The sequence below is a fragment of the Nematolebias whitei genome, chromosome 16 (assembly GCF_014905685.2).
Source record: "Nematolebias whitei isolate Nwh7 chromosome 16, NemWhi1, whole genome shotgun sequence".
Classification (NCBI taxonomy): Eukaryota; Metazoa; Chordata; class Actinopteri; order Cyprinodontiformes; family Rivulidae; genus Nematolebias; species Nematolebias whitei.
In genome coordinates, this window is record NC_056513.1 from 39,171,758 (window position 1) to 39,189,460 (window position 17,703).

General features: G+C 45.2%; 1 protein-coding gene across 1 annotated transcript in view; it reads left to right on the top strand.

Annotated features, from left to right (window-relative positions):
- Positions 1 to 17,703, top strand: part of LOC119422512 (metal transporter CNNM1-like) — an 88,287-nt gene that overhangs the window by 41,221 nt on the left and 29,363 nt on the right. Inside the window, exons 2-5 of the mRNA XM_037689888.1 lie at positions 2,813 to 2,956; positions 4,244 to 4,384; positions 5,746 to 5,915; positions 6,012 to 6,102. Coding sequence (XP_037545816.1) covers positions 2,813 to 2,956; positions 4,244 to 4,384; positions 5,746 to 5,915; positions 6,012 to 6,102 — 546 coding nt within the window. The remainder of the gene's footprint in view (positions 1 to 2,812; positions 2,957 to 4,243; positions 4,385 to 5,745; positions 5,916 to 6,011; positions 6,103 to 17,703) is intronic.

Genomic DNA, 17,703 nt, shown 5'->3' on the forward strand with positions numbered 1-17,703 from the left:
TGTGTGTGTGTGTGTGTGTGTGTGTGTGTGTGTGTGTGTGAGAGAGAGGCGGTATTTGGCAGGCAGTGAGGGTAGGAGCAGACTCGGAGCCAGGCTGCTGATCAGCCCACAGATTCCCTCTGTTCCCTGTTTGTGCACACACCTATAGCTCTGGTAGACACTGGATATACTGTAGGTAAATGACTGTGTATTTGTATTCAGTGCATCTTGTTCTGCTGTTCCACCCACTTCATTCAGCTCCTGCTGCTGTGTCTCTGACTACACATCAGAGTCACTCCCAGTCACTTTGAGACATTTACACAATGAAAAGGATGCTGCAGAATTCTAATCAGCACCAAAAACAGAAAAAGGTCTGTTTTATTTGACTACTTGATTGTTTTATTTTGAAAGTATTCAGACTCTGTTCACTTTTTGCATGTTAACATTGCAGCCTGATACTACAGCAGTATCATTTTTATTTCCCAGAATATCTAAGTGAAAGGAGTATTTTAAAACAATTTGTATGAAAGTGGACAAACTGTCTCATTCACTAGCACCCTGTTTAGGGTGAACTTCACTCGTCATCCAATGACCACTGGAGAAAGTGCCAGTTTCTCATGATCCTGCACAGAAAAGTGGGTAAGGAAAATAAACCAATGGATGGAATATAATATTTACATCTTCAGACTCTTTATATGGTCAGAGACATTTGGCAGCACTTCCAGCCTTAAGTTAGTCTTGAGTTTGATAGAGCAAGGTTTACACACCTGGACTGTGGGATTTCCTGTTTTTTTATTGTAGATCTTAAACTCAGTCCACCTGGACCATCAGGGGAGCCATGTTCAGGTCTCTCAGAGATGCGTAATAAAGTTCAAGTAAGGACTGTGGTTGGACCACTCTACGACATTCACAGAATTGTTACCCAGCCCCTTCTGTGTTGTCTTCACTGTTGGGTCATTGTTGGAAAGTGAGCCTGAAGTCCAGAATGAGGTCGAGTCCTGTGCAATAGGTTTTCATTTAAGTTATCTCTGCACGTCATTCATCTTTTTTTCTAACCCTAAACAATCTACCAGGTCTTGCTGCTAAAAAATACCCTCTCATCACAACACTGCCACCACCGTGCTTCACAGTAGAGATGGTGGTGGACAGGTGATGAATGATGCCTATCTTCAAACAGAACTTTTAGATCTGAAAACAAAAAGTTCAGTCTTTGTTTTATCAGACCAGAGAGGAATAAATCAACCAATCTGGCTTGATTTGCTTGATAAGATAGAAAAGTGCAGTCCATTCATCAATCTGATGTTTGTGTCTGAGAAGTTCTGTTGAGCTACTCTGCCATAAAACCCAGATCGGTGTATCTGCGTATCCCAGCTCTCCATACATAATCCCTGAAGCTCATTCAGAATGACCACCATATCCTCGGTCACTTCTCTCAGACCCTTCTCCCATCACTGTTGAGTGTGGCTCGTCAAACTGTTTTTGAAAAAGCTATGATGTTGCAAATCAAGGCAAATGGTTTTTATTTGAATTGCACACAACATCCCAACATTGTCCCGAGAGCCAGCTTTGGTAAGCCAGGGTTACAGCAGCAAGGCCCCACTTTCTGCCACTGCCCATGACATCATGCACCTGACTTATATGGACCCTCCTGCAGGTGGTGGGCCCACAGGAAGACAAACCCATGTTACTCATTCGGGGTAAGCTCAATCGAGCCCCATGGATAGAGACCTAGTCATCAGGCACTCTCCAATGAGCCCCTCTCCCAGGCCTGGCTCCAGGGTGGGGCCCCAGTAACCCATATCTGGGCAAGGGACACTGGAAAAGGGTGGATTATTCTCTTTGGGGTGAGGGTGAGGTTCTGCCTCAAGTGGAGGAGTTAAAGTATCTCAGGGTTTTGTTCATGAGTGAAGGAAGAATGGAGCTTGAGATTGACAGACGGATTGGTGCAGCATCTGCAGTATTGTGGACTCTGTACCGGTCCATTGTGGTGAGGAGAGAGCTGAGCTGTAAGTCAAAGCTCTCTGTTTACCAGTTGGCTACGTTCCTCCCCTCACCTCTGGTCATGAACTCTGGGTAGAGACTGAAAGAATGAGATCGTGGATACAGGAGGTTGAAATGAGTTTCCTCTGCAGAGCTGGACTCTCCCTCAGAGACAGGGTGAGAAGTTCAGTTATCTAGGAGAGACTCGGAGTAGAACCACTGCTCCTCCACATCAAGAAGAGCCAGTTTAGGTGGTTCAGGCATTTGGTAAGGATGGTCCCATGGCACCTCCCTAGGGAGGTGCTTCAGGCATGTCCGACTGGGAGGAGACCCCAGGGAAGACCTAGGACATGCTGGAGAGACTATGTCTCTCAGTTGGTCTGGGAACAACTTGGAGTCCTCCCAGAAGAGCTGGAAGAGGCTGTGGAGAGAGATGTCTGGACCTCCCTGCTCAAGCTGCTGCCCCCGAGACCTGAGTCCAGAACAAGCGAAAGATTATGGATGGATGGATGGATGGATGGATGGATGGATGGATGGATGGATGGATGGATGGATGGATGGATGGCTGGCTGGCAGGCTGGCTGGCTGGATGGATGGATGGATGGATCCCAACATTGTCTGAATTGTAGTTGTGCAAGACAAAATAGTAAATTATTAATATTGAAATGATTTGGCAGCTTTAAAAACTGTATTTTTGTCTAAGTCATGTGATATAAGTCACTGTCACAGTTTATTGGGATTTTACATGCCATTTATGAAAAACATCTGCTTCCAGTTTTCCTCTCTGCCTGCTAGTATTTACGTTACATTTTAGAAACAGTGGTGTTGATTTGAGACTCCCTGATGGTTTCAGGAAAGTCCCACCTCGCCATTGTGCAGCGTGTAAACAACGAGGGTGAAGGTGACCCGTTCTACGAGGTGATGGGCATCGTCACACTGGAAGATGTCATCGAGGAAATCATCAAGTCAGAGATCCTGGATGAGACAGACCTGTACAGTAAGTATATATAAACACACACACATTTTAAAGTGTTGTCATCATTGGATGTTCTCATACAATGATGAATTTAGTTCTCTGCATTTAACCCATCACATGTGAGATGCACCCGGGTGGAGCAGGGGGCAGCTATGTAAGCTCCAGGGGAGCACTTAGGGATTAGGTGTCTTACTCAAGAACACCATGACAAGTGGGCATGGCCGGGAGTTGAACCTGTGACTTTCTGGTCCCAAAACATCTGCAGTGCCTCTACACCATCTTGGCCCCCCACATTTTGTCAAATTGTTTGTGAAAATACAGTAAGTTGCTATCGTATTCAACTCCTTTGGCATTCTTATTCATCACTGGCTTTGACTGGATCATCCTAGGACCTTTAACTGGTTGGTTTTCCTTAAACCAGTGGATGTTCTTCAGCATAGTGTTTAGGGTCATGGTCCTGCTGGAAGCTAGACCTCCATCCCATTCTGTAATCTCTGGAAGACTTCAACAAGTTCATCTCAAGGATTTCTCTGTGTTTTGCTACGTCCATCTCTTCTTGTTCTCTGAACAATTTCCCCATGCCTGCTAATGGAAAACACCCCCCACAGCATGATGCTGCCACCACCACGCATCTCTATAGAGATGGTCTTCTCAACATTATGAGAGTTGGTAGATCTGCCTCAGACATGGTGCTGTTGTTGATGGTCAGAAAGTTTTTAATCTCATTTGAACAAAGCACCTTCTTCCGCATGTTTAGGGAGTTTCAAATGTCTCCTTTTGTTAAAGCCTGAATGTTCTGCCTTATTTTCTTTTTTTTCCTGAAGACCAGCTCTGTGCAGTTTATGGTGGTCCTATGGACACATCTATCTCTGCAGAAAAGCTGCAACTCCATCAGACAAACATTTAGGAGGTAGTTCTCCAATTAAGGCCCTCTTTACCCACTCTGTGAATTTTGGTTGGGGACTCTCACTTGGCTGGGGTCACATTATTTATTTAAATTTATTTTAGATTTATTGGATATTTGTTGGATGTTCAGGATTTTTGTTATTTCATTCTATACCTTAACACTGATCTAAACTTCTCCATATGTTTGTCTCTGCCCTCTGTGGAGAATTCCTTGGTCTTCATGATGTCTTTTGCTTGGTAGCCCTTACTTAGAGGTGTTGAACTGGTGTTGATTCTGGAGCCAACAGGTGTTTGTATACAGAGATCAGCTGGCTGAACTGGTCAATACATGTCTGCAGCATGGTACTAACGAGGACTGTATGATTTTTACACTCATGTTGTGTGTGCTGGTGCATGTCTCAGCTGATAATCGCACAAAGCGGCGGGTTTCGCACCACGAACGGAAGCAGCAAGACTTTTCCATCTTCAAACTGTCAGAAAATGAGATGAAAGTCAAGATTTCTCCTCAGCTACTCCTGGCGACACATCGTTTCCTCTCTACAGGTACCGTCCCCTTACCTTGCTGTTAATTTAACATTTTCGCAGAATAATAATTTCTTGCATATTTTAATTTGATCACAAATCCTTACCAAACACTCTACCTCGTATATCCTGCAAAGTTGATTTGCAGGAAGTAAAGTTGTATGTTTAACTGTTTACTACTTCAAAAACATGACTAGAAATGTAAAGAAATGTCTTGAAAATTCTTTATGAGAATTATACAAGTACATTAGTCACTCACTACTTCATGGTTCGTTTATCGCAGACCTGCTCTATCGCGGTTTTTCAAAATAAGATTGGACATGACACACAATTGGCTGATTGATGGATGAGCCGCATGATCAGTATGAAATTTTTATTTAAAACAAATCATTTTAAAATATTTAACACCTGCTGCACCTGTATGCAGCCCATACTGCAGGATAAACTTCCTGCTGCAGCTGATCAGCTGTTCTGCGTGCAAAGTGGGCGTGACCAAGAACACTTGCAGGTGGCTGGGAGCAGAGGAGGCAGGGAGCTGAGATCATGACATTCTGTCTCTTCTAGAGCGTTTGGAGTTTAGAAACATTGTTTAGAATATTGCAAGAGTGTGGGAAGGGTTTAAAGGGCGGCTGTGGCTGAGTGTTTAAAGCAGTCGTCCTCCAATGCAAGAGTTGGGGGTTCGAATCCACCAGCAGTCACATGCTGAAGTGTTCCTGGGCAAAACACTGAACCCCTCATTGCCTCTAATGTGTGTCCCATCAGTGTCTGAATGTGATAAAGCTCTGCTCACAGACTCATGTTCATGTTTGTGCTGATGTTCAATGTTTTATGTTATGAGTGCTTAGTGTATATTTAGTTGATGTTTTTCTTAGTTCATATCTTAGATGTTATTACTGTTTTTCTTATACATTTTATTGTTGGATGTAACTGGGACCCCGTGTACATAATTTCGCTCCACCACATGTACCACATGAGGTGCGAATGACAATAAAGAAACTCTGACTCTGACTCTGACTCTGATTAGTCTATTTATATGATTTTTTCAATTAAATTTGTACAGATCTAGTGTAGAGCTGTATGAATGGGTAAATGAGGCACAGATTGTTGTAAAGAGCTTTGAGTATCTTGAAATAAGATAGAAAGGTGCTATATAAGTACAGTCCATTTACCATTCCATTCCATTACTTGTACTACAATTCCTACTTTGCGGTTTTTCACTTACCGCCGGTCTTCAGGGTATCCCCGGAATAAACGAGGGACTACTGTACACCTCTTGAGTTTGTGTTTGTTGTCAGTGCCTTATTTTTGCATGATGATTAAAATGCTTGAATGAAGTTCCAGCGGTTTTCTCTGTGCTCTCCTTCCCCCCCTCTTTTGACCAGAGGTGGAACCCTTTAAACCTGCTCACGTCTCAGAAAAGATCTTGCTGAGGCTGATCAAACATCCCAGCGTTGTTCAGGAGCTCAAGTTTGATGAGAAGAACAAGCGAGCGCTGCAGCACTTCCTGTTCCAACGCAACAAACCAGTAGACTACTTTGTCTTAGTCCTGCAGGTAGACACCGTGCCTCCAGCAGACATCAAACCTGATCTTCCCGTTTTAACTCCTTTAACTCACGGGGTGTTTTGTGGGTTTTTCTCATTTCTTCAGGGTCGAGTGGAGGTGGAGTTTGGGAAGGAGGCACTGAAGTTTGAAAATGGAGCTTTTTCCTATTTTGGAGTACCTGCTGTCATGCCAACTGGTATAAATCCAGGGCTATATTTGTTTAAACTAACTGAACTTGTCTCCACATCATGTAATGCTGACAGAATATCCAGACTCCTGAACTAGTACACATTTTGTTGCGTTTCAAAAGTAAAAATAGTTCAAATGTTTATGTTTTACATCTGTCTGTATACATTTTTCCAGAGGGATTTGGAGTTGCTTTAAAATTCAGTACTGGTAAAAGACTGTACAACCTTTTACAAGCTAGTCTTTTATCCATCCATCAATTAACTTTTACCCACTTCTTCCTTTTCGAATTGTGGGGGTCACTGGGGGGACACATGTTCATCAGTCCCTGTGTGAGAGGTGAAGGACATGCTGGACAGGTCTCCAGTCCATCACAGAGACACATAGAGACAAAGAGACGAACATTCACTCTCTCCAATTCAGAGTTACCAGTCAGTCTAACATGCATGTTTTTGGTCTGTGGGAGGAAACTGGAGTATCCGGAGAAAACCCATGCAGCACGGAGAGAACATGCAAACTCCACCCAGAAAGGGGTCCGTGTACATTCAGGCAGTTCGTTTTTTAATTTGAAACAATAAATGAAAAAACAAAAACACACTTGTTTTTTCATTTTCAGTTTATTAAAGCAAAAAAAAAAAAAAATCGGATAACGAAGCGTCATCTGATTTCCGATTTTGTGCAAAAAAACGGGCTTCAATCTGGTGACCTTCTCGCTGAGGGGCGGCAGCTCTACCAACTGCACCACCATGCCACCCTGTAGTCTTTTATAATTTTGTTAAAGCACGCTTGGCAAGAATTGTCTCAAGTCTTCTAGTGACCCGTTGCACATATTTCTGTTGGAAGTTTATTTCCTTCCATTTGGCAGAACCACTGAAACTAAACCAGGGTACAAAATGGATTGTCAGTGTATCAGATCTCTTCAACAATACTCCCCCCAGAGACATTTCAATTCAGTTTATTTCTATAGCGCCAAATCACAACAAAGTTGTCTCAGCGCACTTTACAGGAACATTCACATAAAAGCCAATTAATAAAGTTCTCTATCTAAGGAATCCAGCAGACAAGTTGAATCTTGGCTTCGTTGCAGTCTCCCATCCTGAGCAAGCACAGTGGAGACAGTGGAAAGAAAAACTCCCTTTAACAGGAAGAAACCTCCAGCAGAACCAGCTCAGGACAAGAGGCCATCTGCTTTGACCGGCTGGTTTGAGAGGACAGGAAGGAGAGACAGACGAACATAGAATGGTAGGTCCAGATATAGGTCCAGGTCCAGGTATAGGTCCAAGTCCAGATATAGGTCCAGGTGTACCTGAAAGACAAAAAAAAACACATGTTAAGGATAGAAAAAATAATTACATATACTAAACAGGTTATACTAAACAGGAGCAAAGCAGAGGTTGGGCAGGGGTGATTCTAGGATCTGATCTTTAGGGGTACTTAGCCCCCAGTACTGACGATGCTCTTGGCTTGAACAGCACACCCCATGGAGGATTGTGAGAAGTGTAAAAATGTACAGCACCTGGTATTACCAGGCGCTCTCCCATCCAAATACAACCAGGCCTGACCCTGATTAGCTTCTGAGATCAGATGGGATCGGGCGTGTTCAGGGCCGTAAATGAGGAGCTCAGTCACAAACAGGTCTTTTAAAGGGTCACAACAAACAAAGACTAAACTTATGCAACCACAAGTTGCAACATATATCTGCATATTAAACACACAAAACAAAGCACAGCTACTGTAGCTTGAATTTAACCATTAAGCATTCAATGTATTTATGACAGAAAATGGATTTACCTGCAGTTACCTTCATACAGACGAATGTGTGCTACTTCCTGTTCATCAATGTTGTATTCAGCTGCTCATGAGGTCAGCCACCAGCCTTTATCATCTTTTACATTTTTACACACTCAGTTTAGGATTGAAAAATGAATCAACCAAGTGTATTCTAAACACTCAGGGTAACACTGTCTGAATCACGTTCTCCACTCAAAATGTTTAACCTTTCTTTTCTTGATGATTTGTCAAGAAATCTCTATGACTGCAAAGTGTTCGTACTGCAAAACTCTGACAGTGTTGTCGGACAGAAATGGGCTGCAGCTCCTGCAGGTAAGGACTGTTATGCTGGTGAAGATTCTCAGTCATCCAGGACATGATGAATTCAAAAAGTGTTCAATACAAAAACAACTGGACTTTATTTGTAACAGAAGATGTTTTGCTTCTCATCCGAGGAGCTTTCGCAATTCAAACAGCAGTGAGTGAGGGGTTTAGGGTGTAAGGCTGAGTGAGATAAGACACACACATATGTAGATTGACAATTCACACCTAAACACTTTAACAGTATGTCACGAATCACGTTCCATAGATTATATTTTCTGTCAACCTGATCACCCTTTAAAGTTTGCAATAGGTCTTTTCTGTAAGTTTCATTCATTCTGTCCACTCAGGTAATGTTTGTTTATATATACGTGAGGTTTAGTTTGTCTTCTTTGTGTGCTGGTTGAGGGTGATGTCACGGTTGTTTAGTTTTGTCTTCACTGCAGACAGCAGCAGCTGATTGAACTCAACTGGCTGCACCTGTCTCTCTCACCCTTTAAAAGCTGCACTCTTTCTCTTCTTCGGTGCCCGGTAGTTGAAAACAGTTCACTGTAAGTAGATACCTCGCGTTACTCATCCTGCCTTGTTCCCCCTTAGCCTTTCATGTCCCCTTGTCATAGTTTACCTGTCTCCTCATTCCTGTCCCTCTCCTGGTTCATGTCCTTCCCTCTTGGCTTGACCTCCCGGCTCCTGAACCCACGACTTACCTGGACATCGTTTTTCGCTCGACCCATTGGATTACCACGTCTTCTGTCTTCGGTTCTGACCTTTGCCTGCACGACTATGCCTCCTCGTCTTCTCCTCTGATACCTCCCGTCTTCTGCTCTCCGGTTTTGGACCCAGGCTTGTGTGACTACGTCTCTGCGCTCAACGGACTCACCACCCACCTGTCGCTGCGGCCAGCTGCAGTCCCTCACCGGACTCAGCCTCTCCTGCAATGGTCCGGATCAGTTTGGACTTCGTTACTCTCCAGAACCCCCAGGATCATCTGAGACAGTTAGTGGTCCTTCTTATTTGACTTTTCTGCTCCCCATAATCTCCTGCACGACCACTAACTGATCTCTATCTCATAGACTTGTCCCTGATCCGGAACCAGTACCAGAACCCGAACCCAAACCAGAACCAGCAGCAGAACCGGTCCAATCTGCAATATCTCTCCTAGAAAATAAATATTATTTTTTTCTCTTCATTTGTGTGGTGATTTTGGTCCAAACTAAAAGGGGTTCGTTACAGAACTACCGGGCCATGATGGACCACTCACCACCAGCAGATTGGCGCTCCGGAGTAGAAGGAGCTATTATGAAGTTGGAGTCTGGCATGGAGGATATGGTCCGCATGCTTAAGAACTTAACCCCTCAGACTTCCATTCAGGACTCAGTGGTGGTTAGACCCCACTCCGAACCCATCAGGGAGCCAAGATTGACCCCACCTGAACTTTTTACAGGGGAACCGGACCAGTGTCGTCCATTTATCACTCAGTGTGAGATCCACTTTGAGCTTCAACCGTCTTCTTTTCCTTCAGATAAAGCTAAAGTGGCGTACATTATTTTTTTACTTTCAGGCAAGGCTAAGAAGTGGGGATCTGCTGAATGGCAGAGGGACTCTCCTAACATTTACTCTCTCCAGGCATTTACTAAGGAACTCTGCAGGGTGATTGACCCAGTCCTCCCAGAGCGTGAGGCTGACAGACGACTATTCTCCATAAAGCAAGGTAACAGGAGAGTTACAGACTATATCAATGAGTTTCACTCCATAGCGTCTGGCAGCCACTGGAACGAGGAGGCCCTTACTGACGCGTTCTACAAAGGTTTGAACGACGACATCAAAGATGGTTTGGCAACTAAACGTTACCCAGATTCTCTGCAGGACCTTGAAGACTTATCCACCAGGGTGGATTTAAGACTGGCCGAATGAGCAAGAGAGAGAGGACTTAAGACATCACCAGTCTCTAAACATGTTGGTGAGTTTCAGTTTCAACCACGACCCACTCACCATACTCCTGTTTCTCCTCCAAAACCTGCAGAGGAACCTATGCAGTTGGGCAGGAGCTGACTCACGCAGGCTGAACGCGAGAGGAGATGCAAGGGACATCTTTGCTTCTACTGTGGAGAGCCAGGACACCTCGTCACCAACTGTCCGGTAAAAGGGGTCGCTCAGTAGACGAGAGGAGATGTCTACTGAGCCGAACAAACCCCAAAGAACTCTCCTCACAATTTATTGTTTCTGCTCACCTTATTACACCAGACAAATCTCGATCACTGGTTAAGGTGTTTATTGACTCCGGTGCAGATACTGAATTCATAGACTTCGACTTTGCTAAATCGGTGAGAATAAAGATCTACAAATCTGCTCATGAACTTTCTGTGGTGGCTCTCGATGGCCATCCTCTGAACTCATCATCTTTAATTACTGAACCGGTGGTCTTATGTCTCGGTGCTAACCACAAAGAGAAACTAACCTTTGTGGTTATTAAATCTCCCCAGGCTCCGATCGTGTTGGGATCCACATGGTTAACCAAACACAACCCTCATCTTGACTGGAGGAGGAGGGAGATTTTAGGGTGGTCAGAGGAGTGTTTGACCACTTGTTTATTTGATGCTGTCGTTCCTATCGAGACTGTTACCCTGCATGAAAATTTTTATCCAGACATTTCCAAAGTACCTAAAGAGTATCATGAACTTAAAGAGGTGTTTAATAAGACTAAAGCTACCTCACTGCCTCCACACCGTCCCTATGACTGTGGAATAGATTTACTCCCAGGCTCCACTCCTCCTAGGTGTGCGTTATACTCTCTCTCCGCTCCCAAACAACTCTCTATGAAGGAGTACATCCAGGACTCATTAAGGTCGGGCATTATCCGACCGTCTGCCTCACCTGCTGGGGCAGGTTTTTTCTTTGTCAAAAAGAAAGATGGCTCACTTCATCCATGCATAGACTTTAGAGGACTCAATAAGATTACTATAAAAAACAAGTATCCTCTACCCCTCATGTCATCCGCCTTCGATTATCTTCAGGGAGCCAACATTTTCACCAAACTTGATCTCCGCAATGCTTATCATCTGGTCCGTATCCGTGAAGGTGATGAGTGGAAGACAGCCTTTAATACCCCGACAGGTCATTATGAATACTTAGTTATGCCTTTTGGGTTAACCAACGCTCCGGCTGTCTTCCAAACTTTAGTCAATGACGTTTTGAGGGACATGGTAAATAAGTTTGTTTTTGTTTATCTCGACGACATACTCATTTTTTCTAAGGACCAAGAGTCTCATCGCAAACATGTTAGATCTGTTCTTACCAGGCTCCTCCAGAACGGTCTCTTTGTAAAAGCTGAAAAGTGTGAGTTTCATGTGTCTTCCACTTCCTTTTGGGGATTTATTGTGTCGCCTAACACGATGGGGATGGACTCCAGCAAGGTCTCTACTGTGGTAGATTGGCCCACCCCTAAGGACCACAAACAGCTTCAGCGGTTCCTGGGGTTCGCCAATTTTTACAGACGCTTCATTAAAGGCTACAGCCAGAAGGCCAAGCCTCTTCACGAGCTCACCTCGACTAAGTGCCGTTTTCACTGGTCCACCACAGCAGAGACCGCTTTTAATGAATTAAATAACCCGTTTTTTTCTGCTCCCATTCTCCAGGCTCCCAACCCCGACGAACCTTTTATGGTGGAGGTTGATGCCTCCAGTACTGGGGTGGGGGCCGTTCTGAGTCAGCACGGCCAGGAAGGGCGTCTTCACCCTTGTGCCTTTTTCTCTCGGAGTCTTTCCTCGGCTGAGCACAACTATGATGTTGGAGATAGGGAGCTTCTTGCTGTCAAGCTGGCCCTGGAGGAGTGGCGTCACTGGTTGGAGGGCTCCAGGTTCCTGTTCCAGGTGTGGATGGATCACAAGAACCTGGAGTACCTCAGGTCCACTCGTCACCTTAATCCTCGCCAAGCCAGGTGGGCACTGTTCTTTTCTCGCTTTAATTTCACCCTTTCTTACCGTCCCGGCGAGAAAAATACCAAGCCTGATGCCTTGTCACGTGTTTTGGAGGAGGATAATTCCCCCTCAGCTCATGAGGAGAACTTTATCCTTCCTGAGAGTGCTCGCCTGGCCATCACTCAGTTAGAGCTGGACCTCAGAAACTTCAACCGGACACGTCCTCCCGTGGCCAACTGCCCTTGAACCATCTTTTTGTACCAGTTAATATGATCAAGAAGGTGTTGAATTTTTGTCACAACTCCTTATTATTCTGCCACCCTGGTCTAACTAAAACTTTGTCTATTGTCAGAGCTCAGTTTTGGTGGGAGACTATGACCAGGGATGTCCATGCCTATGTGCGATCCTGTCCGGCATGTTCCCAGTCCAAGACCTCCAGAAGTCCCCGTTCAGGATTACTTCATCCTCTCCCTTGTCCTTCACGCCCCTGGTCGCACATAGGTATGGACTTCATTACCGGTCTCCCACCATCCAATAATTTCATAGTCATTCTAACTATCGTTGACCGATTTTCTAAGATGGTTCATTTAGTCCCTTTGCTCAAGCTACCCTCCTCCAAGGACCTAGCCCGCATTATGGCTTGGGAGGTGTTTAGGCTCCATTGACTGCCACTTGACATTGTCTCTGATGGGGGCCTCAGTTTGTCTCCCACTTCTGGAAGGAGTTCTGTGACCTTCTGGGTATTTCCATTAGTCTCTCTTCTGGCTTCCACCCTGAGTCAGATGGCCAGACGGAGAGGGCTAATCAGGAGGTGGAGGGAAAACTGAGGCTCCTATGTCAACAGGATCCAGAAAAATGGAGCTCATCACTGCCCTGGATCGAGCATGCCCTTAATTCTGTTCCCTCATCAGCCACCGGTTTGTCTCCCTTTTATGTTGTTTTTGGTTTTCAACCCCCTGCGGTCTCTGTCCAGGAACGCGAAGCCTCTGTTCCCTCAGCTCACATGGCGGCCCTCCGCTGCCAGAGAGTCTGGAGAAGGGCCAAAAAGGCTATCTTAAAATCTAGGGCGGCGTACACTAGAAAGGCTGACCGCCACAGAACCCCACAACCCGACTATGTCGTGGGACAGAAAGTGTGGCTGGCCACTAAAAACCTCCCTCTTAAGGTCTCGTCCCGCAAACTCGCCCCCCGATTCATTGGACCCTTTCCCATTTCCAAGGTGATCAACCCTGTGTCTGTTCGTCTGACATTACCCAAGTCCTTACGTGTTCACCCTACTTTCCATGTTTCTTGTGTTAAACCGGTCATTTCCTCCCAGTACCACTCCCCTGTTGTTCCCCCCCACCCGCCCATCTGATTGACGGCTCTCCCGCCTACACTGTTCGCCGACTCCTCCGTTCTAGACGGAGGGGCCGGGGGCTCCAGTACCTCATTGACTGGGAGGGATACGGACCGGAGGAGCGGTCCTGGGTTCCCTCCCGCCACATCCTGGACTGCAGCCTCATCCGAGATTTTCATCGCCTGCACCCCGATCAACCTGGTGGAACGCCAGGAGGCGTTCCTTGAGGGGAGGATCTGTCACAAATCACGTTCCATAGATTATATTTTCTGTCACCCTGATCACCCTTTAAAGTTTGCAATAGATCTTTTCTGTAAGTTTCATTCATTCTGTCCACTCAGGTAATGTTTGTTTATATATACGTGAGTTTTAGTTTGTCTTCTTTGCATGCTGGTTGAGGGTGATGTCACGGTTGTTTAGTTTTGTCTTCACTGCAGCCAGCAGCAGCTGATTGAACTCAACTGGCTGCACCTGTCACTCTCACCCTTTAAAAGTGTAGTGAACTTGACATGATGTCAAAACTTGACCTTAGGATCATATGGTCAGAAACTGTCATTTCATTGATTTGTATCCAGAAATACAGGTTGACCCATCCTGAGACTTTCTTTCTTGAATTAATCAAGTGGAAAAAGACAATTCTCTATGATCATTACTATTTTACAAATGTTTTGATAATCAAATTGTGTTAGTTCAAACAATGTTTACATGTTGAAGTGAACTACTCATTTTTATTTACTTAAAACAGTAATAATGATTTTTAATCCTCATTCAAAGAAGAAATCAGGTTAATATGCATTTCTTGATTTTCTGTCTTCAATGAGCGAAGTTGTAAGTGTGTCGAAGTTCAAGTTTCGGTCAACTGAAATTTTACTGAAAAGAAATGTCATGTTTAACTTTTACAGCAAGATACTAGGAGAGGTGGCTCCACGAAGTCTGAATTCTCCATAACAATCTTTCTGTCTGTTCTTAAACAATCTTAATCTTTTTCCTTGACTTTTCATAACACCTTACATCACAAACCACACCTCTGCTTTGGTCCATCGACCAATCAGAAGCTCTCAAATGAACCGGAAGTAGAGCCCATTTAAATGTTGGCACTTCCTAGTTCAACCAGAGTTTTTTTGGAGTTCCAGAATGCAGAACGCTGGAATTCAGGATGCTGCTGAAAGAGAATCAAGCTGAACCAGAGACGATTTGGGAATTATAACTTCTGTTTGGATAACCTCACAACTCCAGGGGTTTTTAGCTGTTCTCACGGAGACGCTGAAAGAGTTGAAAGGAGAGCTCTACACCAACGCTGAAACTATCGTCTGCAAGGTAAAAAGTTCTATCTCAACCAAGCGTACCGTTGGCCCAAGCTGATTTCTAAAGGAGCGTGCATGTTCTGGTTAAAACAGACAAATTCCCTCACACATCTCTCTGTAGATAAACCTCATCTTTCCATCTTTAAACTCTCCTATCTGCTAGCAAATTAATCCAGATGTTTTCAGAAATGTCTGTGGTGAAGCAACGGAAAATCATGGCCGTATGGTTTTCCTGGTTGTAAAGCTGATTAATTATGTCGTTATTTTTCAATTCTTGCCAATTAATGTAAATGTGTGATGTGTTAAACTTGATTCTGTTAATAAATGACCCACTCGTTTGGTGAGTCAAAGATAATTAACGTCTCACGTCCACATTTTATTAAATTCAATGCACGTATGTTGTACAGTCCAGAAAAATGAAAGAACCCGTTTAATTGATGAATATATCTCAGGATATGTCATACTACAAAAGCTGCGCTTTTTCTCTTCTTCGGTGCCCGGTAGTTGAAAACAGTTCTCTGTAAGTAGATACCTCGTGTTACTCATCCTGCCTTGTTCCCCCTTAGCCTTTCATGTCCCCTTGTCATAGTTTACCTGTCTCCTCGTTCCTGTCCCTCTCCTGGTTCATGTCCTACCCTCTTGGCTTGACCTCCTGGCTCCTGAACCCACGACTTACCTGGACATCGTTTTTCGCTCGACCCTTTGGATTATCACGTCGTCTGTCTTCGGTTCTGACCTTTGCCTGCACGACTACGCCTCCTCGTCTTCTCCTCCGGTACCTCCTGTCTTCTGCTGTCCGGTTTTGGACCCAGGCTTGTGTGACTACATCTCTGCGCTCAACGGACTCACCACCCACCTGTCGCTGTGGCCAGCTGCAGTCCCTCACCGGACTCAGCCTCTCCTGCAATGGTCCGGATCAGTTTGGACTTCGTTACTCTCCAGAACCCCCAGGATCATCTGAGACGGTTAGTGGTCCTTCTTATTTGACTTTTCTGCTCCCCATAATCTCCTACACGACCACTAACCGATCTCTATCTCACAGATGAGGCCCCTCTGTTCCCATCAGGTGTGAAAACTGGCTGGGAATCAGTCTTAGGGGCCGTTTACACGGCGCATATTTTGAGTGCATCCACAGCTTTCTCTCTGCGGTTCTGCTGTTCATTCACACAACACCAGTGGCCCCCCTCTTTGAATCCGGAGGTTTCTGAACCCACTTTCCAGAGTGGAGGTTTTTCGCTGACCGCCCGCTGATAATGTAAACATCTCCCGCTGAGGCTTTGTGTTAAACCACATGCGCACACGCACGCGCGGACAGACGCAATATTTCTATCAACATGGCGGCAGATACACTGCTTTCTGAACTACGACTGACAGAATACAAACCGGATTCCAAAAAAGTTGGGACACCTAACAAATTGTGAATAAAAACTGAATGCAATGATGTGGAGTTGCCAACATCTAATATTTTATTCAGAATAGAAAACAAATCACAGATCAAAAGTTTAAACTGAGAGAATGTATAATTTTAAGGAAAAAATCTGTTGTTTCCAAATTTCATGGCATCAACAAATCCCAAAAACGTTGGGACAAGTCCATTTTTACCACTGTGTGGCATCTCCCTTTCTTCTTACAACACTCAACAGACGGCTGGGGACAGAGGAGACCAGTTTCTGAAGTTTAGAAATAGGAATGCTCTCCCATTCATGTCTAATACAGGCCTCTAACTGTTCAATCGTCTTGGGCCTTCTTTGTCGCAACTTCCTCTTTATGATGCGCCAAATGTTCTCTATAGGGGAAAGATCTGGACTGCAGGCTGGCCAAAGATCTGGACTGCAGGCTGGCCATTTCAGTACCCGGATCCTTCTCCTACGTAGCCATGATGTTGTAGTTGCTGCAGAATGTGGTCTGACATTATCGTGTTGAAAATTGCAGGGTCTTCCCTGAAAGAGATGACGTATAGATGGCAGCATATGTTGTTCTAGAACCTGAACATAGTTCTCTGCATTAATGGTGCCTTTCCAGACATGCAAGCTGCCCATGCCACAAGAGCTCTTGCAACCCCATACCATCAGTGATGTAGGCTTCTGAACGGAGCGTTGATAACAGCTTGGGCTATCCTTGTCCTCTCTGGTCCGGATGACATGGCGTCCCAGTGTTCCATAAAGAACTTCAAATTGTGACTCATCTGACCACAGAACAGTCTTCCATTTTGCCACACTCCATTTTAAATGACCCCTGGCCCAGTGCAAACGTCTGAGCTTGTGGAGCTTGCTTAGAAATGGCTTCCTCTTTGCACTGTAGAGTTTCAGCTGGCAACGGCGGATGGCACGGTGGATTGTGTTCACTGACAATGCTTTCTGGAAGTATTCCTGAGCCCATTCTGTTATTTTCTTGACAGTTGGCAGCAGCTCTGCTGAGTGTTTTTTCCGTGGAGGGCCACTACTCGCTGGATGACGCCACCGCCTTTTCTAACGTGTTTTCCTTGCGGTGAATTGGATGATTCCCTCGAAAAAGGCGTTGTTGGCAGCAGCTCTGCTGAGTGTTTGTCAGTGGCAGGCCGCTACTCGCTGGACGACGCCACCGCCTTTTCTACCGTTTTTTCCTCTTGGTGAATCAGATGATTCCCTCGAAAAAGGCGATGTGGGCAGCAGCTTCGCTGAGTGTTTTTCTGTGGCAGGACGCTACGCGCGGGACAATGCCACCACCTTTCTTTGATGCAGAGTCACGCAGTGAATCGGATAACTCCTCCGAGAAAGGCAATGCGGGAAACAACCTCGCTGTCCCTTCTCTCCCATAGAGCGTAGTGATGGAAGAAGAGCGGTCGAATGGATGCTCAGCCACCTCGGGTCTTCCCACGTTGGTGACCACACCGCTCCCAGCTGTCGGCGCCCTCCTCTCGGAGCTGCCCGGCATATTCTAGGAGGATGTTAACACAAAGGGACTTTCAGTCCCTCGCCTCC